The sequence below is a fragment of the Alligator mississippiensis genome, chromosome 2 (genome assembly GCF_030867095.1).
Source record: "Alligator mississippiensis isolate rAllMis1 chromosome 2, rAllMis1, whole genome shotgun sequence".
NCBI classification, from domain to species: Eukaryota; Metazoa; Chordata; order Crocodylia; family Alligatoridae; genus Alligator; species Alligator mississippiensis.
In genome coordinates, this window is record NC_081825.1 from 70,580,768 (window position 1) to 70,603,661 (window position 22,894).

Consider the following 22,894-nt stretch of genomic DNA (forward strand, 5'->3'; position numbering starts at 1 on the left):
CCATCATCTTTGTGCCATCATAAAAAGTCTCATGGCAGCACAAAGCCCAAGCAAATGGATGCCCATGCCCCTTGTCTCACCACAATTACCCAAAATTGCAGCCACAGCAATATATGGTAAAAATTTGTGCTGTTTCTTTTTTTTTTTTTTTTAGACAGATGCCCATTTTCTTTATGATAGGAGAGCACTTTCTGGCTGCCCTGGGCAGGTGGTCCCAGGGCTTCAGGAGCCCAAACCTACATACTCTGGTTACTTCCCTGCAAGATCAGATCCCATAAAGTCCTGGGAGTGCCAGCTCAAGTTTCCCCACTTGGAAGCACACCCTGGGAATCCCCCTGCAGAGAATTACCTGGGGCTCATGAACTCTTGTGCCCCAACTCAGAAAAATGGGCAAAATCTGTGTCAGTCACTGAAGTGGATCAGCTATGCCAAGACACAGCACAGTTGATCCTGCTCCAAGGCTGATGTCTGTTTATAGCCTCAGTGCCACTGGTTCCCATAATAAAGTCTCAATCCTAAAAGTATAGCCTATATCTTTGTTTCTAAAGTTATAACCTTCTAGTCAGTTGTACTATTATCATTTTATGCTTTCCATCTATGACTTACCAAAAGATAGAAATAGCATAATGCCAAGACCCTATTAGATACTATAAAAATAAGATATCAAGTGTCATGTAAGATTCATCCATTCAATTCCTAATTAATAACAAGATGCATCAGTTAAAACTGCAGTTTTCAGCAAGTTTTCTGATGATTCAAGATGAGATTATCTAACTGCAGTCTAACAAGCTCATAACTGTAGCATTTTGGTTTTGAATGCCTTCATAATTTTACCTTCTCTGCAGTATCAACAGCAGTAGAAAATGTTTTATCCTTATTGTAGATGCATCTCAAACACACCAGGAAGTAAGCATGAAAAGCAAAGAACATCCCTTGTTGACTATTTCAAACCACTTGTCATACTGAATAGGAATGCTACTGAAATTTATTCCATCTCAGCGCTCCCGTCTTTTGTATCTCTTCTTTTTTAATCAATTATATTGTGACAATTATAACTGATCTCTTATTCTAATTCCGTTCACAGGAGTATCTTGTGGAGATTCCCATTCCATCTTTTTGTTTTAAATAGAGAAGGGGGAAAAAAACTCATCTTCAAAAGACTTCTGAGCAGGTTCTAATACCTTACACTGTTGAATAGCACTCTGTTCTGCAAGTAATGCCTTGGATAATGCTAGAACTACTTGTACATGTAAAGGTTTGCTAAGGAGACTATAAGGTTTACAATCTAACACTTTGCTCTCCCAGTTAAGACTCACCTTCTTTCAGGGCTTTATCCATGTTGTGAGAAATTACCACTCTTCTTGATTGCACCAATTCATGCGAGTTTCCAGACAAGTGACTCTGAAATAAGAGAATATTTATAAAACAGAAGTTGGTGGAATAAATAGTGTTAAAGAACCTAAAAATACTACTGCATCACTTCAGACCTGAGGAAGGGTACAGGAATACTCAAAAGCTCATCTTTCTCGCTATCCCACAGGTGGTCCAATAAAAGATATCACCCATAAACGACTTTGCTTCTCCCATTTTTCCCCAGACTCTCACAGCTACACTTGCCTTTTACATAAGTCACTGCTTTACTTATATACACACATACATACATATACACACACATTCATGAAAAAACACATATACAAAACAATGATCTTTCCTATAAGTGTGGTCTGGGCACTTTAAAGTAACAACCTCAGGAAATACGTGGGTTTAATTTCTTTGATTAGCAAAATGTGATTTTTTTAAATTTTGTTTTAATTGAGATGGGAAATCATCCTTTATTTACAATCCCATAAATCAAGAATAGGACACCTGGCAGGTCCAACACCCTAAGCAATTAAAATCATTCTAGTAAACAGCAATGTTTTTTATAGCTTTATAAGATCCCAACAAGACAGATTTAATGGATCAGCAGTTCATTTAGATAGAAAGAAAAATGTTTCACCCTGCTATTCCACATCAACAGGCCAGTAGCAATTACAAAACCTTTGCAGCATTCTGTTAAAACATGTTTCATTCAGCTCAGGAAAGTATTTTAAAATTAAAGTGAAACATTAATTTTTTTCTAGAGCAGTGGGTTTCAACTTTTTCTCATTTGTGGATCCCTAAAAATTTTCGAATGGAGGTGAAGACCCCTCCAAATTGTAAGTGTAGGTATTTACATACTTTTGATCGATCACAGCCATCTTTCGTGGACCCCTGGGGTCCACAGCCCACAGGCTGAAAAATCACTGTTCCAGAGTATACTTCATGACTAGTCCAAAATAATACTAGCCATAAGCATCTATGGACTGCTGATTTTTAAGCTGCCTTCCTAAAGGGATATTTGAAAATACAGTATTATAAAGGCATAAGAACACATGAGTATATGAAGGAACACTCTCCAAAGTGTGATTCTAATGGTGTACCAACAAGAGATAGATAAAAGGTAAAATTTAAGCTCTCTCTATATGTAAAGCAGTTTTAACTACAACAAAAATAGAATGTGCCCAAATTACCATCAATCCAACTTAATTCTTATTGATATGGGACTGGATCAGTGGCAAACCAGTCCAGTATATATTGATTGGAGTCCACATATCTATTGATAGGAGACTGTTTATGCACGGATAAAAGAGTCTCAAGTTAAGGGAAGTTACACTGGTACAACTTCTAAGTATAGAAGAAGATTCAACCCTATGTTGCAGAGGACACTTCAGAATTGCGTGACCAATAGATATTTTGAAGGGAAAAAATAGCAATAAAATGTTTCCTATAAAGTAAGGCCAAAATCTCCCTTTCAAACAAACAAAAAATAAAATGACATCCCTATTAAAAAAAACAACCCAAATGCTTAGTATCTTCTGATGTGAAACATGACCATCCTTTTATTAAGATATATATGCATAATGTTCAGCACAATATATTTCTAATGAAGTTATGATCATAGCATTAAGGTGCTAGCATTCTAATAATAATTATCAAAAAAATTGGATAATCAATTAATAAACCTTACAGTATTTTGGCATGCCCTTTCATCTAAATCCTAAGACTGTCAGGACTACTAAAGGTCATGCACAAGAAAATTATTTCTTTGACTTTCAAAAAAGCAGCAGGTTCGGATACCTGAGGCTTTTCTGGACACCCTCTCAAGTCTGAAAAATATTGAAAATATCTGCAGAATTCTGATTTGTTATTTTTAACAGTTCATTTCACTAAACATCCTTCACAAAGCAAATTTGTAATGCTGGACAGGATCTCCATGCTTTGTTTACAGAAGGAAAGTAAGAAGAATCTAAAGAGAAACTGGGGAGGGTGCTGTCAACTACATAATATTTACAATTTAAATAGTTCACTTAATTTAGCAGAATAGGACTTGGGAGAATCCTACAAAAAAAAAAAGTTATACCAGGTCTTTTTTCTATACCCAAAGTTACAATATCTTGTTCTCTAACACATATACTCATCTACATCAGAAACTTCCACTGGGTATGTTTTCCTATTCTAAAGTAACCCCAAAGAGCAAATGCCAAATTTCTGCTTCCAAATACAATCTAAAATAATAAAACTATAAAACAGAATTCCTACTTTTTCCCCTCCATTCAGTGCCTCCTCTTTACAAGCAGAAGAAAGAACATCAGATAAATCCTTTAAGAGGAGAGCCATTATTGCAACTGGAATTGCTCCATATCTCAAGCACAATAATCCAATATACCCAATCTCACAAAGTGAGTTTAGCTCACAATTTGATCCTTTTATATTTCAATCTTAAAAATCCTCTGCTTAGGACACAAAAAGGTTGTCTCAGTACTCAATGTGCAGTATTTCAATGAAATGCAATCTTACTTTCAACTTGTAGAAATGCGTTTTACTGAAATTTATTCTATGTTATTAGCAGGGTTATCTTCTGCATGGCAACAAGTTTTCCACTTAAAATCAAACACAGTCAACCAGAAGGGAGAGAGTGATAATCAGTCAGGAAGACATCTTAACAAAAAGGTGCGACTGAAAGAACTCAGGTAAGGAATGAATACAGCAAGTAACAATGATGATAAAAGGATACCTACATAGTGATAAAACGTACAATTTAAAGGACACAAAGTAGAGGGCATTGGATAGAAGCTGCATTGTGCTGGATTTTCTGAGAAATACTGCACAGCAACACAGGAGGCTGTGTAGGTGATAGACAGGGCAGCAGTGCCAGTTTGAGAGAAAACAACTTCAGACTGGCAGGGAACAAATAGAAGAGTAAAGTAAATCTTAGCTCAGCTATTTTTAAATGCAATGTTCGGAAGACAGCAGGATGGAATTCTAGTCAATAAATGAACATGCATGTTTATTCATATTAGCAAGAAATGCTTTTCCATTCTTACCCTTAAATGAGATTCTGCTATGTGTTCTCTTCATTATTTAATACGATGAAGCAAAACTTAAGAGCACATCCACAACAAAGCAGCTATTAATTTTGATACCAAACATCAAACACAAAGGCCCCCAACCTCCAGACATGACAGATAAAGGATACATAAATATCCCTTCTAGCACAACCACTGAAATGTTACCTTATTTTTTAAATAAGAACAGTTTAGCTCTGCTGATGCTAGCACAGGTGGGAGGCGGCATAGGCATTCTCAGGACACTATGATAAAGTAGCTAGAACATATCCTAACATCAGCACCGATATCACTGCTAGTAGAAGTCAAAAAGCACCCACTCTAGAGCAAGAGTGGGAGGATTTTAGAAAATCCATGGCTCAGATACAGCCTAAGAAAACCCAAACGAGTGAGGAACCCAACACATGCTGCTACAACATACACTGAACAACTGATAATGTCCATGAGAGATGGATAGACATCTGTAAAAATTCGTTTAAGGATGAGGGAAAACAGAAGGGAAATTCAAAAAAGCATATGGCTGTCAAAACAGCAGCTTCTCTAATACAGATGGGGCTCTGAAATTTCTCCTACAGTAGTTGCTGTCAAGGTACCTGCACCCCTCTTTTACAGAACAAAAGGAATTTTGATTGTCAGGTTTCACCTGGAGAAGACTTATTGTCTTCTTGGATGTTTTCAAATTTTTCTGAATGTCACTCATCTACAGGAAAATCGTGCTGTATTTCCTGAAATGAGAGAAGTCACTCTCTGCTTTAACGAAGATGCTTTTAAACTGACAAACTACTGTAGTATGAATCCTTTTACATGTAAGTAGGCATCATTAAATTCAACAGACAGGCTAAAGCAGATATTAAGACCATCTGTGGATGTTGTGCACTGGAGCCCACTACCTAAATCTTTTGATAAAACAGGTGCTTCCTCTCCTCCCCAGATCATTGTTTCCTGTGGGACTGATTGTCCCATGAGAGTTCAGATAGCCCCAACCCACATAAGCAGGAACTCTGTGTGTAAAAGCCTGTCCTAAAATTGTTATATATAGAAGTACCTGAGATTTTAACATTGTATAGTTACAAGAGCCATGTCCCAGGTAAAAAGACCAAAAATATCTCTGACACAATCCATGCCTCTATATTTAAGAACAAGGTATGAGTAACTGAAAATCATGAACTATAACTAAAACTGTTTTATATGCTCCTTCATAGCAAATGATAGACGACAATGTCCCCAAGCCACATACACTGGTTGGATTTGCATATCTGGTAGATTTTAGAAGTCAGACATTTCTCTTTTTTCTAAGACCCTAATTCAGACAAAGTTCAGCTGTCCTACATTCCGACATCTAACAAATGCAATGGACAACCTACTGTACTAAAAATAAATATCCTGCAGTTCTTTACTAAAGACCTAAATTTTCCTCTCATTGAATAAAAGGCTTAATAGTTGCTCACTGAACAATTCTCAGTTAAATATAAACCATGCATGCAAACGGAACACACTGAGGCTAGGTACAGACATTCAGGGAGGTTAGATAGCTTTAAAAAAGACTACCTGATCTAACTTAGTTTTCCCAGGCATGAACCTTACATTTAGAGTAACTAAACTAGGGATCTAGGGGCAAACTGTACAGAAGTTTAGAAAGTCTGGATCAGTCTAAAAAACAGCTGACCTGATCTAAGTTAAGTGTACCTCCAAGGTAGTCTAACTTAGATTGGTCTCTCTGGACCCGATCTAACTGAACTTCTTCTGTACAGTTCCTTGTGCAGCCCCAGGGTTGGGAAAGCCCAGCTGCTGGCTCCAGCCCCAGGGCTGTGCTTTTGCTACCTGCCCCCCTGGCACCAGGCTATTTTTAGCCCCATGGCCCCTCCCCCAGATGGACAACCCCCCACAATGCCCACCAAACCCCCATCCCACAAGCTACTCTCAGTACTGGTTTTACTGTCGTTTGCCAGTGCCAGAAACTGATCAAAGTAAGTCGGGGGGTGCGGGGAAGGGCAGGAAGGAATGGGGGGATGCAGGGGTAGATTCACTGTGAGGGTTGTTCATCTGGGGGTGGGGAGGCAGGGTGTTAAAATAGCCCCTAGACCTGAGCAGCGGGAAAGCAACCCCATCCCACCCACAGCCCATTACCACCCCCAGCCCTCCCATGGATCACACTAGTCCCCTCCTGATCCCCCCAACCCCTCCTTCAGACCCCACTAGCTTCCTCCTGATCCCCCTCCACCTCCCATAGACCCAGCTTGCCCCCGATCCCCCTGAAAGTGTCCCGCTAGCATCCCCCATCCTGATTTACCATAGATTTGGTGGCCATTTTTAACGCAATCTAACTTCCCTAAACATCTGTATGTAGCCTGGCACTGATCAGAACAGTAAGACATGATACATCAGCATCCATGAAGACAGATTATCACGTTTCTGATCCTTCTATAAAATTTGGGGACAGAAAAGGGAAAGAAGAGGGAATGAGAACATGGCTACTTACTGGGAACACTGGTCTGAGGAACATTTCTAATCTTTAAAGCTTTTTCACACTTGTTTTTGTTTATATACCGAAAGGAAGCACGTATTTCTTGAAATGTTTTGTTCTGTTTCCCGTTTGTTACACTTGGGAATAGTACTACATACAGACAACAATAGCCTTGGAGGCTTGAAACAAAATCCAAACTGGCATTTAACCAGAATCCTGCACTGTGGGTTTTTGTTTTGTTTTTACTATCTTTCAGTCTCCTACTGATGCAAAAATTATGAAGCCAAGACCATTTATTGGTGTAAAACAATTTTGTTCACTAAAAACCATCTTTAAAATAACTCATGCATAACTATTACATGGCAAAGAATTAAGTAGCTGTATTTACATAACTTTTTAAATGGGGGTGGGGAGAAATGGAAGATAAAGTGAATGAACAGCAGCATCAGCATAACAGTTTTCAACATTCAGGAATCAAAGACAATTTTCCAAATGTGACCTGACAGATAGTTGCTTGTACTGTGTGTGTTTGTTTAACTTCAGCCCTACATCTACTTAATTCTACTCCCAAGTTTACCCAGATAAGCAGGATAATTAGCAATAAGTTATGTTATACTAAAACAAGGAAAGCAAACCAGAATGCAAGTAAGAATATAACATACTGTAACTGTACCTGGTGCAAAGCATTTTAAATTTTAACTACTGGTCCAAAAGATAAAGTCAAATCTATTTTAATGTGCAAAAACCAAATATCCAATTACTCACATATATGCTTGCTCTATCCAATACTGTAGTCATTAACATTCTTCTTTATGGCTGTCAATCTCCTGCTGTATGCTACTGTCAGACTGAACCTTGGTAATCAAGAGTTACTGCTTCTAATGTTTTACTAAATTTTCCATGACTTCAGCTTTCACTGAGCAAGTTGTATTTTCCGACTATTAAAAAATATTATTTCATGCATGTTCCTGGCTGTTTCCAAAGGAACTACCATAATAACGGATTTAAAATACCTAAGATTTATTTTGGTTACAAATTATGCACCAGTCACTCTTAGGACTAGTCTGCATGCATTTCTGAAGTGATATCAGTTCTAAAACTACAGGCAACCCATGCTTAACGTTGTTTCACTTGGCACTAGTTTGCTATAATGCTCATTTTAAATTGATGCCTGGTTTCACTTAGTGCTTAGCCAGTTTCATTATAACATTCATGGTCGCCATCTTGGGTCATTAAAAACCACTGTGGTCGCCATCTTGGGTCATCAAATACTTTCAGTTTCGTTTAACATTTGTTTCACTTAACTCTCCGTTTTTCAGGAACCAATTAAGAGTGCCAAGCGGGGGTTGCCTGTATCAGTTTAGAAATTAGGGATGCACCAATAGAGATTTTGAGGGTCGATACTGCTAGCCGATTTTTAAGGAGGCATATCAGCCAATACCAATCTGATTTCGGATATGCAGCCCTGCAGCTTGAAGAGCAGTGTCCAGCTGATAAATCTGTTGTGGTGGAAGAGGAGGGAAAAGGGAAGGAGCGTGAGGGGGGAGGGAGACGGGGCAGATCAAGGCCATATTAGGACAATTTCTGACAGTCAATTCTGTTTATATTGGTGCCGATCCGATATCAAACTGATGTATTGGTGCACCTCTAGAAATCAGCACAAGTAAAAAACTTTCAAATAGCCCGAAAGCAATTATATCAGCATTCAACGATTAGATATATTTTTTGTTTCCACAGAACAGGAATTCTCAACCAGGATGTCAAGCACCCTGGGGTGCCTTAAGACATTTTCAAGGGTGCTGCAGAGTATCACACAATGTTAGCACTGTTATGTTATCAAACATGTTTCACAAGATCAACAAAGAGATTTCAAACAGCAGTCCAAAGTGTCAATAAAATTCTGACGTTGTCTTTCTGAGTTCTTTGCTAGAGCTAGAGGTAGGCACCCACCACTTTAGAGGTGAGCAAAAGAAAAAAAAAAAAATTAAGGACACCTTAAAGGCCAATCTGAAGAAATGCAAAATTAACATCAATACCTGGATGAGTTGAGCACTGAATCATTTCCCAGGGGCATTATGCCAAGGCACTCATCATTTCGAGCAAACTCACCTCACTATGGAGGGGGTGGATGAGAGAAACAAAAGAGAAAGAGCTGTGACCTGCCAGCACCAGAGTCTACTCCTTCCTGGAGCTATTTGCCTCATCTGCAGAGAAACACGTGGCTCTCAAATCAGCCTCCTCAGTCATCTACGGACTCACTGATGATTTCCCTATTTACTGAAAGACTGTGCCCCAGGGACACAAGCACAGGGGTGGGGCAAACCGAGAGGAGAGACCCCAAAATTGGAAATTACTAACCTCTCTCAGGTTGTCCGACGCCGACAGAACAACACAGAGGAGAAAAGCCCGTGCAGTTCATCAGCTGCGCTCGTATACAGCTGAAGCCGGAGGGTGACATCATGGATGTCTGTCAGCCAGCTGAGTTAAAAGCTGGCACTAACAGGGTGATGGGGAGAGCGGGAGAGGCAGCAGAGGCTGCAGCCGTTCTCCACACCGGTGGCAGGTAGCGCCGGCAAGTTGAAGGAGACCCTGATTGGGTAAGGACGATCTGCGCAGCAGCGGCTGTCCAAAGCCTTCACAGGCTGCACCAGATTGCCGGGAGAAGTCCCGTCAGGGAACGAGCGGTGAAAGTGGTGGAGGAGAAGGCGGCCCCACACCCTGGGCTCCAGCTGCATAAGGCGGTAGGAGGGGAGCAGACTGGGAGAGGAGCAAAGGGAGCTCCCACTAGAGACAAGGAGGGGAGCAGCATCGGGGGACGCAGCCAGGCATTGGCTCCAGGGCAGGGAGAGGAGAAGGACTGTGTGTTCTGATCTCCTTCTTTTCTACCTGCCCTCCTTTTTATTTTCATTGTGTCCCGTTTTCTTTTGTCTCCTCTGACTGGTGTACTACACCGTGTCATTCTTTTCATTTCGTTTTCTTCTTAGTCTTGTTTTGAGCGGTAACGTGGAGCCGTGAGGTCTGGAGGACAAAACGAGCCACAAGGGCCACTCACAGGAATTAGGCGTCAGTAGCATCGAGCATGAAGGAAAGAGCTGGAGGAGAAGGCGAATGTCCTATGAACAGAAGAAAATAGGACCAGGTACCTTAGAGAGAGTGATGAGGCAAGACCATCAAAACCAGAAGGCACGTAGTATTGACATCAGGTGGCCTGTCTAAGGCTGGCATATGGATGGGGTGTAGGGGAGGTGGAGCCCCACAAATATCCGTCAGGAAGAATGACCGATCACAAGGGACCTCCAAATGGGAGACCCCACCACTGAGGTTACATTCAGGTGGCAGGAGAGTTCTGGGGTACTCCCCAAGGAGACTGAGGTCCATACCAGAGGTCACACAAAGCATCTCTGCATCCATCATCAGGCGCCTGCGCCAAGGTGGCGCGTGAATGGATTTTCGAAACAAGATGGGCGCAGACTGTTATACTTGTACTGAAATACTACTGACCGCGATAACAAGTTCTTTGCAACAGAACTGCTCTATTATTTTTCCTTAGTCAAAAACAACTGAAAACAAAGAGCTAGTATTTTCTGAGGCGTGACTTGAATCTAAAAAGGTTGAGAACAACTGTTGTAGAAGCAGAATCATTTCTGTGCCAATGTAACTGTCTATAAGAGTCTTCCATTTTAGGTATACTGGTTTCAAAATGAATATAGTTAAAGCAATATTAAAACCACATTGCCAGTCCTAATTTCTGTAATGAGGAGTTTTCAGTAAGCAACACCTTACAAAAAGTTAAAGGATGCTTAAAATTCGGCAGACATGACACTTCAGCTTAAGGAAAATATTCTGAATTACATGTTTATTCCAATTTCAAGTTATAATTTATCTTCAGGAAAATTAGCATTTTAATTTATGTTCCCAAATAAATGAGGCTTCATCCATGAACACTTCTATTCCATTTTTAATACAAAAAAAGTTATTTTACAACTACAGTAGAAGTTTGCGCGCACATCCATAAAAAATAAAGTTTTATCTGCCTACAGAATAGATACATGTTTTTCTCCTTTGTAAAAACACATGGAGAGAAACAATTAGTCCTGTCTACCTGCACTGCAGAATCAACAGAGATATGCTGTGAGGCCAAGTGAATCTCCATGGGTTAGGAATCAGGAAAACTAACCCCACCTCCACCGATCCTCAGCTTGACCAACCAAGAAACCTCCCCTGCACACTTGCCTCCAGTCCCATCCACCCCGAGACTCCCTCTTTCTGAGCAGTCACTGTGCTTTACCTCTTTCAAAGGGAGTGGAATGACCTGGAAACACAGAACATGAAGAAGGAATCTGGGAATCTGTGCTGCTTCAATCAGAATTAAGTTTGCCTCTTAACTGTACAGGCTGAGTCTAGTTCTCTTCAGGGAGATATGCTACCCCTATGATACACCTAGTTGCACACTACCACTTTCTTTCATACAACCCATAGGCTATGTGGCCGTTTTATAAACGGCTAGCTAAGCCATGTTGGAAGAGAGGAAAAAAGGGAAATGCATGGTACTCCAGATAAAGTAGCTTTTTCCCTAGAAAAAAACTGTTCCCCTTTGCACGTGGAAGGGTAACAGACATCAACCAACAAGACAAGGGACTCAGTGCAATTTTTCTGGCAGAAACATTTAAAACCAATCAAATGTTTCAGCAAAAGCATTCCTTAGTCCAAGAAATACACCTAACACAAGACCCAGGTAAAATCTCTTTCATTACCAGGTTTAGCCTTCTTAAAATTTTTCTGGGATTCCCCTGCCAGAGTTTTAGCCAGTGACATTGCAGTTATCCAAGTTCTTTGGCTCTTTAATGAGGAGGTCATTTTTCATGAGAAGGGAGGCACCTCTAGTGTTCTTTTTGTCAGTCAATGTGCAGCCAAAATATAATATGTCAATTTAATGTAATATTAAAAAAATGTAACGTCAGACCAGTTGTATGGCAGAGATAAAGATGACAAAGAGGTTACATGAGCAGGGAATAGCAGAGGATAGCGAGACAAGACAACCAGAAAGTCTTTAAGGGTAGAAATAGACACTGCCAAATGAAGCAGATCAGTAGTGCTGGGATGAATCCTGGCACAGCTGATCCACTTTACTGGGTGAAGTGCACGTTGCCTGTTGCCCCACCCATTGATCTTGTGGATAACAGGTGACATGTTCCCCAGTTCCAGAGATGTACCCTCAGCAATCTCCAGGACTCCACCAGTAGCGCCCTGGCTTTCCCTGCTTCCAGATACACCCTGGGACCTGAGGCATGTTCCTGGAAGTGGGAGAAGTCAGCGTTCCTCACCAACAGAGATGCACCCCCAGCAATCACCAAGAACCCTAAAGATTGTCAAGGGGCATGTCTATGAAAGTGGGAAACACGTCAGCTGCTGTTCCACAAGTTCAGTGGGCTGGGCAACGGGCAATGTGTGTTTCGCTCAGTGAAGCAGATCAGCTGTGCCAGGACTCGTCCCAGCACAGCTAATTGTTTCATTTGGCAATGTCTATTTCTAGCCTTAGAGACTTCCTGGTTGTTAGCTGTTCTCTACTCATGCAACCTCTTTGTTATTTCTATCTCTGCCCGAGGCACATTTCTGGAAGAGGGGAAAGCCATGCATGCACTCTCAGGACTAAACTCTGCACAGGAATTCCTGGGGCATGAAGGACTGAGCCCCTCAAGCCTTGGGGGCACCTACCCAGGGAAGCAGGAGAATACAGGCAGCGCTGGATGCCCAGGCTCTTCCACCATAAAGCAAACAGATGTCCGCCACAATAAAATAGCACAACTAATTACACACTGTGTTGCAACAAAAGGTATGGATGTCTATTTGCTGTTATTTTGCCATCGTAAACATTGTTATGGTGGCACAAAGGCGACAAGAGATGACATGTTTTCTCCCTCTCTGTAAAAAGGCCGCATGCACAATTGCAGGTCCACTCAATCACTAAGGAATAATGGGGAAAATAAACAAGACAAAGGGTTTGCAAGTTATTTAATTTCCTTGCAACAGACTTCACTGAAGAGGAACTTAGCATCCCAAGGTTACCTTGTAGCAATCAAGGCACACAATCCTGCTCTTAAGGAAGTCTTATAAGTTTCTAAGGACAAACAATATTCAAAAGAGCTTTAGAATAAGATATAGATATCTATATCCCAATATAATGTCTATATCGCTATTGATATAGATATGTATCAAGCAGGGGATCTGTGGAGTCAGTATCAGTTTTCCTGACCTCTCTCTCACAGAGATTCACCTAGCTCCACAGCATATCTGTTGGTTCTTCAGTGCAGGTATGTGTGGGGTATGTGTATGTGAGAGAGCTGTTGAAACCTGACTCCAAAACTGCAAATGCTCTACTTAGGAAACTCCAACTGTAAGATCAAGATCTGCATAATACAGTCTTAAAAATTATCAACTATTCCTGAAAATTGGCAGATTAAAATAAGTTTAGAAATAGATAATTCCTGAGAGGAGTGGAAAGAAGTGCTATTGTGCCTTTTATCATCAGGAAAGTTAGCCAACTGCATCACTAAAGGCAGATTATTGAACCCTCTATGTAAAAACAAAGTAGCATACCTTCAGATGCCAACCACAGATAAGGAAAAGCAAGTGAGCATTCCTAAACAAAAACAGTTTGGAGTCCTTGGTTAACAGAAACAGAAATTTGGTGATCAGCAATGAACAGCACTGGAACAGTAAAAAACAGATTCTCAAGATGTGAACACCATGAAGCTTAAAAAAAAAAAAAAGTGCTTTTTGAAAAGTGTCCTGATGATTTGGGAAATAAGTTAGGCTGCAGCAAGGTATTACATTTTGCATTAAACAAAAAACCCCCCCAACATCTAACTGTTTTAAGCCAGCAGAAATTTTGGATGTTCCAACGGAACTTCTAAAGATTTAATCAAAACGTGACTAGGATGCTGTTGTCATTCACCAATGTACCCAGCCTTTTAGCCCTCTTCATTCCCCAATGCTTCTCACAGCATTTGACAAAGCAGCACATACAGCAAAAAATCCCCCATCTGATGGGGGATCTGTGGCTCTTGCCAACTTATCACCACAAATCTTTTCTGACACAGAGAATCAAGCCACAAAAGAAAGAAAAGCAGAAGACATTTCTTCCCCAGAAGAGAAGAACTCTCAGCTTTTTATAACATATCAGGTAACTGGCTAATGTAATACTGCCATCCTGTCTGAATCCCACGGGACCATTTCCTATAGTCCTGCTACAAATTCTTCTACCATTTAAATAAGACACAGAAAACAAACTTTATTTTCCTCAACTCAGCAACTCCAAAGACTGGACGGTGGTTACATACAGACAGTCTGAGAAGGAATATGTGTAATATTCCCCTTGGTGCATCAGGGGGCTTATGCACATACTCCAAGGAGTACGACTATAATCACATGAAACAAAATGTGTTAGAGAATATCTTTTATTAGACCAGTTATATTAGTTGGGAATAACATTAGCCAAGCCTTCTGGCCCAACATGGCCTTCCTCAATTCTGGGACAGAAGCAGATACAACCTAACCTAAGTATCAGGTCGAACAATTACTTCTGTTTAATTCCATTATGTAAATGAAAATTCACAAAAGAGGAAGAGAAAGAGGACAGTAAACCTGTGGAACAAAGATAAGTTATCAGAAGTAGGCACAGACAAAATAAAGATCAACTGAAATATATCAGCCTAATTCTGTAAAACAGAAAGACCATTCAAAAGGAAGAATGTCATTATTACTTGAAGAGGAGAAGTTAACAAGCAGAGCAGGTAACTTGTAACAAGCCATAAAACCATCATCCGTGTTAAGTGCATGACTTTAATGTCCAATAAAGCTATGAATTCTTGCTCCCAGGCCACTCTTCTGAAGATACTGCATAGGTTTGCTTTGAGTATCAGGCCTCTGCAGTCAGAAAGAGTGATCTTCCTCCAATATGTCATTGGTTCAATAAAATATATTATCGAACGAACAGTACTTCCTACATATTTCCTAGACCATCATGGCCACAACACTACACAAATAAGCCAGGCATCCTTACTTTTGGCATTACTTAAAGCAGGGCTGTCCAACTTCTGGGCTGCCAGGGGCTGCATGAACCACAGACTTGGGGGGGGGGGGGGGAGAAGATGTCACCCCCTCACACAAGCTGTTCACCATGCCGGCAGCCCTCCCGATTCCCACAAATGTGAATAGCCTCCCCTCACCCCAAGCAATCCCTGAAAGCAAAAGCAGACCAGCTCCCTCACCTTGCACAAAGCCCCACCTCCACCTCCCAGCTAGGCATGCTTCGTGGCAGCTCTTCCCCCCTGTTGCACAGCCCAACTCCTCCTTTTGCCACACATACAGCATGGCACCTCAGAGTCCCTGCTGTGCATGCGGCATGGACAGCCTAGCTCCCTCCTACTCTGCTGCCCCATCCCCTCCCCAGAAGCAGGGGCAAGAAACAGAAGCTGAAGAAGGAATGGGGGAGGCCAGAGACCCCAGCCACCACCTCAGTAAGAAAAGGAACCTCATGGCTGCAGCCCACCATTTAGAAAGCCCTACCGTAAGAGAAGTACAGCTATCCAGTCTACTCATTAAGAGTTATTGCATGATTCAGAGTCAAAGCATGTGTTAGGAAATAAAAGAAAAACAGTGTGCCCTGCTAATTCTTTTGAAAGAAGAACCATTTACACAGCTACACTGCAACAGAAACCTGTGAAAACACAATTTTACTCTTTGTATTTTTTTACCCTCCCCAAGGGTTTGGGGTTTTTTTTAAGTCAATCAAAATTCTCTCTTCTGCAATTACACAAGTTAATTATGTGCTGTGGGGAACCATACAGAATTTGCAGAGATGGATGTTTCCCCACCTCCGCTCCCCCATCTCTAACCTCTGTGAGAGGATATGTTTGTTTGTGTTAAGTAAGGGAGCATCCCTTGGGTGTTTAAAGCATTATTTTTATTAATATTAGACTGTACTGGTTAAAGTAGATTGTACTGGTTTGTTGCTCGAGTGCGTTTCATTCTCTACAAATTATCTTGCCTAGAGCCAACTCATGTTACGTGTTAGAAATATTCCTAAATTGTTTTATTTTTTTAATATAAATAATTTGCATCACACAAACACAGTAGCAGCTGTCTCAGCACATAAACATTAATAGGAATTGTTTATTTATAAAAATTGCTTTCCATAACTAAACATTTAACACTGTTTTATTTATTTCCTACAGTTGCAAATGATCTACATATTTTCCAACATTACATGGGGCAGAACCAACAAAACCCATATCATTACCCCACAAAATTAAACCAGCCTATTGTCTAGACAGATCTGATCACTTAATATATCATATACAGGAACATCACTTTGATCCAGTGCCCTGTTGTGGAAGGTTTGCCAAACAACAGGATAATAAACATTCAGGTTTTGGTGAAGGAGGAAACCATACCATGAAGTCTAATTTACATACAATTTTGTGTATGTAAATTCTGATATCAACTAAATGACATACTTCTTTTCAAGTCCATAGTTTTTAAATATAGAACGTATTTTTCCCTTCCAATTCTCAAAATATTTCCAGTGCATTCACTGCACAATCTAAGCAAACAACAAGCCCACACCATGCACACCTTTCCACTCCCAGAGAGGCTAAGAGCACAGAACAATTATTTTACAGTAAGGATGGCTTCTCTGGGAAAAAATTCAAATAAAGCAAGAAAGGAAAAGCATAAATGTTGCCTTTTAAAGGGGCTGAACCCGCAGTCTTCCTTGGGTGAACCTACTCAGACAAGTAATTTTACTCAAATTAAAAGGTCCATTACAAGCAAAGATACGGCTCATGCCATAAGTATTTCCAGAATCAAGGCCTCAAAAAATAAATAAATAAATAAATAAATAAATAAATAAAACAAGAATTTGCCTCTGGGAGTCCTACTCAAGCATGGGGGTAAGAGAGGGACTCCTTCTGAAGTTAGTTAGAAATATTCCCACTGACTCTAAGCACTCAGTCTGACTCCTATTATAGTAAATATTTATTACCAAACATTTAGTGTTTCCTCATATGCTGAGCCCAAAATGGAATAGCTTGCCAAACACATTCTTTTTCCAAAGAAGGCTCTCCGCTGCTGCTCACAACTTTCTCTTCTTGGAATTTATATTTTTTATATATGGCAAATTCTTACATATTGAGCATTATTTCCTGTGCCTAAGGAAGGAAAGGTGTGTCAAATTTTTGGAAAACTTCAGCTTCAAAGCTACATAACACCACATGACTAATTCCTGAAAGGAAAAGAACAGCAATATAGGAAGGCTCCATGACAGATAAGAAAGCTGGTACAAATAAACAAAAATAAAAGGGATGTAAACATTATAAAAAACATGACCGAAAAAGTGACCTAATCTTAAGAATCGTTAAAGAAAGACAAAAGAGAGAAACTGGTAATCATAGTTATGCATATTGCCTACATTTACATGGCCCATGTAGGTGCTGATGTGTTTCCCATCTCCACCCTATTAAAGCACTGCCAGGAAAGTCTCCTATACTTCTGTAAAATCCTATTCAACAGAAGCATGCCCACAAAAAAAAAAAAAGAGTTGAGATTAAAGCTACTTCATGTCAAAAAAGCCACTAACAAACAATACAAAACAGCAGTTGAAAGACTTAGGCTACATACAGATGTTCTGTTTCTATTAGGAGAATTGCAATTCTCCTGGTAGAAACCACAAGTGCACAGATATTCTAACTTTTTCTCCAAAGACAAAAATGGCCATTCTGCAAGAAAAATAACCCAATTCCAACCAGGCAGAAGTCATTCCCAGGAGAATTTCTCTCAGAAGAACCTTGCACCTTCCCAAGACCAGGGACTTCTCTGCAGCTTAATACCTCCAGGGGCCCAGGAGTAGAAACATAGGGAAAGGCTCCTGTGTCTTCTGTAGCCGGTGTCACCCCATTCTGGAAAAAACATAGGGAGCAATTGCTCCCACTCCTTTGGGAGACTAGGATGGGAAGGGAGCCAACTCCTCATACGCTCACATACCAGAATCCCTGGCCCGTGTGAGAAACAGAAGGGGGCACTGTCCCTCCCAGAACAGGATGACTGGAGCAGCCCATGCTTTCCCCAGACCAGGGATTACTCCCGTCTCCTGGAAGGTGCAAGGAACAGGGGAAAGGCGGCAGATGCAAACTGAACATCTGTACTGCTTCTTCTCCCAGAATCATTCCTAGCGATGGAAATTTCCCAGTGCTAGAAATGAACATTTGTACACAACCTTAGAAATTTGGAGAACTAGGAGCAGGACATCTAAGCAGAAAGGATGAAAACCTTTACTCATTTATTTAACATTTTCTTTTGCATTCTTTTCATGTAGACAGCTTAAATTTTGCAAATTGTAACGTACTTCATTTGGCTCATGAAAAGGAATCTTGCAACTGAATCTTACAGGATATTAGATTTTACTACAAAAACTATGCCTGGACTAGAATAACTGTGCTATTATTGCTGTCTTCTGAGATTTGGGTCTTTTAATGTTTTATGTAAAATTGTTTTGAGAAATAATGAAAATAATACCACAAAATAAAAGCCACTAGACAGAGACAGGATAAAGCAAGTGTAATGGTACAGAAGCTATTCACATGAAACCAGCAGACAGGAACAAAAGAGGAAAATTTCAGAGAAAAATGGGAGGTAATACACCAGGAAAAGAATGTGCACATGGCATAAAAAATTAAAGCAATTGTATTTGTCTCTAGATATTTCTGCTGTCATTCCTGCCCAGCAGATTAATGTATTCTGTTGTTCAAAATGAAAAGATTAGCTTTTATGCTTTATTCAATCTCAGTCTTTTGGAATTAAAGCAGTTCCCATTTAGCGGTTTCTTTCACAACCCCAGTGATTTGTTTCTCCTTACAGTGGCATAGGGTGCTTTCAACTACTAGTTCACCTGGAGGGGTTTTTCACCACAGATACAGGGCATTCTTAAATGAATAAAATCAGCCCAGATCTTTAACTGGAGTACATAAGCATAACTGCATTTACTTCACTTGACCTATTCAAGTTAAAGTCACCTGAAGATCTGGCCCACAGAACTTTAATCCAGTTGGGATTGTTAAAATCTTTTCCAGCTTTTTCTTTGAGCATTATGTGGGGTTTTCACATTTCAACACTTAATTTATTTTTTTCACAAATTAAGGATGTTTAAATCCCAAATTCAGTTTAATAAGTATTCCCTTCCAAATACCTAGGTAAATAGTCAGGTTTCATTAGCCACAGAATTTGGAACACTTTTCCATGCAGGCTAGCTGACTGCTCTCTATTCACTCCACACACAACATTTCTTGCTTACTTCAAAAAGCTAGGCAGTGCAGCTTGTTTAGAATCAGATACAAGCAGAAGGCAGGTCAGGGTAGCACATTAGAGACAGACAGGTTTAGAGATCCAGAATCAGATACAGTATAGTATGTACCCATTATTTTGAAAAGCTCCCCAAAGTATCTTCTTGTGTCAATTGTACATACTAGTGTCACGAGCCTCCTTCATTCTGCTGACCAGGCCTTCGCTGTTGGCAATATTGTCCTGTCAGCTCAGCAATTCTTCTAGTCACAAATACTGGCTCCATCCTACCACTCTCCCTTTAACAATTCCTAGGGTGAAAAAATAAGCTGTGCCCATAAGTCTGTAGTTCATTGCTAGGTTGGCTGACAACAAAAGCAGAAAAACCACAAATGATAGGGGTGAGTAAATTATAAAAGCTTTTCTGCCCTCTCTTACAGCAACCTCCATATTAAAATAAACAAACAAACAAAATCACACTGCACAGCACACTAAGGAAATTCAGAAATTTGAGTTGCTGCTAACATAAAAAATAAAGCATTGTACGTAGCCAACTGGATCCTATTACCTCCTTGGTTTGGTACCAAAATGGGGATAATAATGTTTATCCTTCTTTAGTTTTAAGATCTGCTAATCAGGAGCACTATCAATGTGAAATTAGTCTCGGGTATTTCACTTGCTTACTCCATCCCTTCCCTGAAACCTGTGATTTGCTGGCATGCATGCCCAGACAGCTAACAACAGCTGCCGGTCAGAGTGCAATAGCAGCGTAATAGTGATTCCTCACGCCAAACCATCACTTGTGCAATCCTGTGCTTTTCTTGTTTGGGGGAAGTCAGGAAAGTCCAGTCCTTAAGATCCCGGTCGGTCCCTGAAGGAATAACGTAAAGGCCCCCGCAGAACAGGGCGCAGAGCTGAGGAAGTGAACTGTGGTGTTGCAGGGGTCTTTCTAAGAGGGTACACAGGATATAAAGCTGTCAAGTCCCTCTCCTCTAGAGGGCCAGAAGCAGCACTACACCACCAGTCTCCCCAAGCCCACGGGGGCATCATGGCAACGTGTCTTCCTGGCCACGATGGCTCTGCACAACTTCAGAAGTTTACACTGCAGACGCCTTACAATACACTCTGGATCTCAATCCAAGGCAGACAGCCGGGCAGGACACACAAGCCCGGCGGCACAGACTACCCACCCCTCCCAGGAGCGGGGCAGGCACTTACCCCGGGCGGCCGCAGCCTGGGCGCTTGGGCGGCGGGGAAGGCGGGCGGCGGCGGGCGGCGGCGGCCCGTGGCGGCCAGGGCGAGCAGGGCGCCCAGCGCGAAGGCGGCGGCGGCGCTGGCCAGGTACAGCGCGAGGCGGAGCAGCAGCAGGGCCAGGCTCGGCGCCCCCGCCGCGCCGCCGTCGTCCGCCGCCTCCCGCGGCTGCCCCAGGTGCAGGACGGAGGCGGCCAGCAGCCCCAGCCCGGCTGCCAGCATCAAGCGGGACCCGCCGCGGGCCGCCTCCTCTTCCGCCGCCGGGGCGCTGCCGCCGGGGCCCTCGGGCTGCCCGCTAGCGCTCGGGCTCGGGCTGGCGCTGTGGGCGCCCCGGAACATGCTGCTCCTGGCGCCGCCGGGACGCAGCGCATCTCCCGCCCCGGCGGCCCCCTCGGGAGGTCGCGGCCCCCCGGCGCCGGCCCCGGCCGCAGGCACCGCGCGGGCAGCAGCCGGAGCTCATGCCCGGCAGCGGCCGCCGGCCCGCGGCTCGAGTCGGGCGCGGGGGAGGCCCCGCCGTGCTGCTGCCGTCCAGCAGGGGGAGGAGGAGGAGGGTGGGGGGCGGCGCTTGCTTGACAGCGCCGGGGACTGGGCCATGTGCTGCCTCCGCCGAGCGGGGCGGGGCGAGCCCCGGGTGTTGCTGCCTCTGGGAGGGAACGCGACAGCGGGAGGTTTATGTCCGGGCTCCGGAAGGGAGAGCAGCCGCGGGCGCGGGTGTTCCCTTAGCGGGCTCTAGGCGAACAGACTCGTGGGCCCCTTCTTCACATAGGGCCCTAGGCATGTACTAGTTTGCCTAGGCCTTTATTCGGCCTTGGGCAGCGCCGCGCTTGGGGCAGGATGGGGCCTCAGCTTGGAAATCCACTGCAGGCCTCGGAAACCCCCAGCTAACATCGGGCCCTGCCACACTTACCTGTATTAGGCCAGTAACTGGTTACTTCTGCAATACCTTTAACTCTGCCATGCCTGCAAAGCAGCTGGCAGGCCCTCTATAAAAATGGCTAGTCCGCTATAAAAAAAAAAGCCAGCCTGCTACCAGAAGCAGTGCCTGAAAATGTAGCAACTCTATGGCTGGTTCCTGTGCAGCTTTAATTTGAATGTGTGGCAAGGCCCTCAGCATCATATTTAAAAACCGCGTGTGTGTGTGTGTGTGTGTGTGTGTGTGTGCGCGCGCACGCGTGTGCACACGCACACCCCCCCACCCCTAGCTGCAGCATACATGCACATGTGCACTTTTTAAATATGAAACTGACAACAGGAAGATCAGCTATTATATATGTATGTATTATTTTATTTATAATACACATTATAATAAATGTGTGCATATGTATATATACATCTATACATACATATACATATATACACACATATATACACACGTATGTATATGTAGATGTGTATATATATATACATATGCACACATTTATGTGTATTATAAATAAAATTATATATATATATATATATATATAATCGCTAGTCTTCCTGTTGTCACGCCCGTCCCGTATTGGAACACACACTGATGAAATTAGACATTAAAATCAATGCATTATTGATAAGTAAGAAAACAGAAAGGTAAAATAACAATGGCTCAAATGGTTATGAATCAGCAAAAAAACCAAACCAAACACCATTTTTCCTATCAGGTTTAACACTCTCTCCAGTATCTTTCATTATGGTCTAATATTTTATAATTGGTTGTTGTCATACTACATGAAAAAATAAACTAAGGCAGAAGACTTTACTTATTTCTATAATACTCCTATGGCAGACCTGGGGTGTTATATAAATAATACAAATAATGATTAATTATTATTTGTATTACAGTAGTACCCAGAGTTCCCCACCAGGATCAGAGTTTTTATTTAAACTAAGGCATCATCTTACAAACAATTCCTATATCAGTGGTTTTCAACCTATGGTTCACAGACCCCTGGAGTTCCACAGACTACGGTCCAGGAAAAATTACTATAATCAGTCAAAAGTATGTGAATTCAAAAGGGTCTGCCCTCCATTCCAAATTTTAAAAGGGATCCAGCACCTCCATTTAAAAATTTTTAGGGGTTCACAAATGGAAAAAGTTGACCTATATGCTTGATTTCAGTGGTGTTACTCATGGTAATGAAGTTACGTATCTGTGTAACTGCCGGTTGGTTTGGCATCTAATATGATGGCAAACCAAAACACATTAAACATTTCAGACCTCACTATCACTAAGGGTTTTTTTTCTGATCTTCACTGTTCTTATCCTCTTTGCCTGAGAAATTACCCTAAAGTTATATCTTTAAAGCGATGTTGCTTCATTGACAATTCAGAGTTGTTGTGATTCATAGATTTCATAGGCTTCATAGACATTAGGGCTGGATGGGACCTCGGAAGATCATTGAGTCCAGCCCCCTGCCCCAGAGGCAGGAATTCAGCTGTG

General features: G+C 41.9%; 1 protein-coding gene across 1 annotated transcript in view; it reads right to left on the reverse strand.

The window, feature by feature from the left end:
• The window catches only part of SNX25 (sorting nexin 25), a 148,839-nt gene extending 127,886 nt beyond the window's left edge, over window positions 1-20,953 (reverse strand). Inside the window, exons 1-2 of the mRNA XM_014594848.3 lie at window positions 20,446-20,953; window positions 1,317-1,401 (exon numbers count right to left, since the gene is read on the reverse strand). Of these exons, the coding sequence (XP_014450334.2) occupies window positions 1,317-1,401; window positions 20,446-20,817 (457 nt within the window). The 5' untranslated portion in view covers window positions 20,818-20,953. The remainder of the gene's footprint in view (window positions 1-1,316; window positions 1,402-20,445) is intronic.
• Window positions 20,954-22,894: the final 1,941 nt, after the last annotated feature.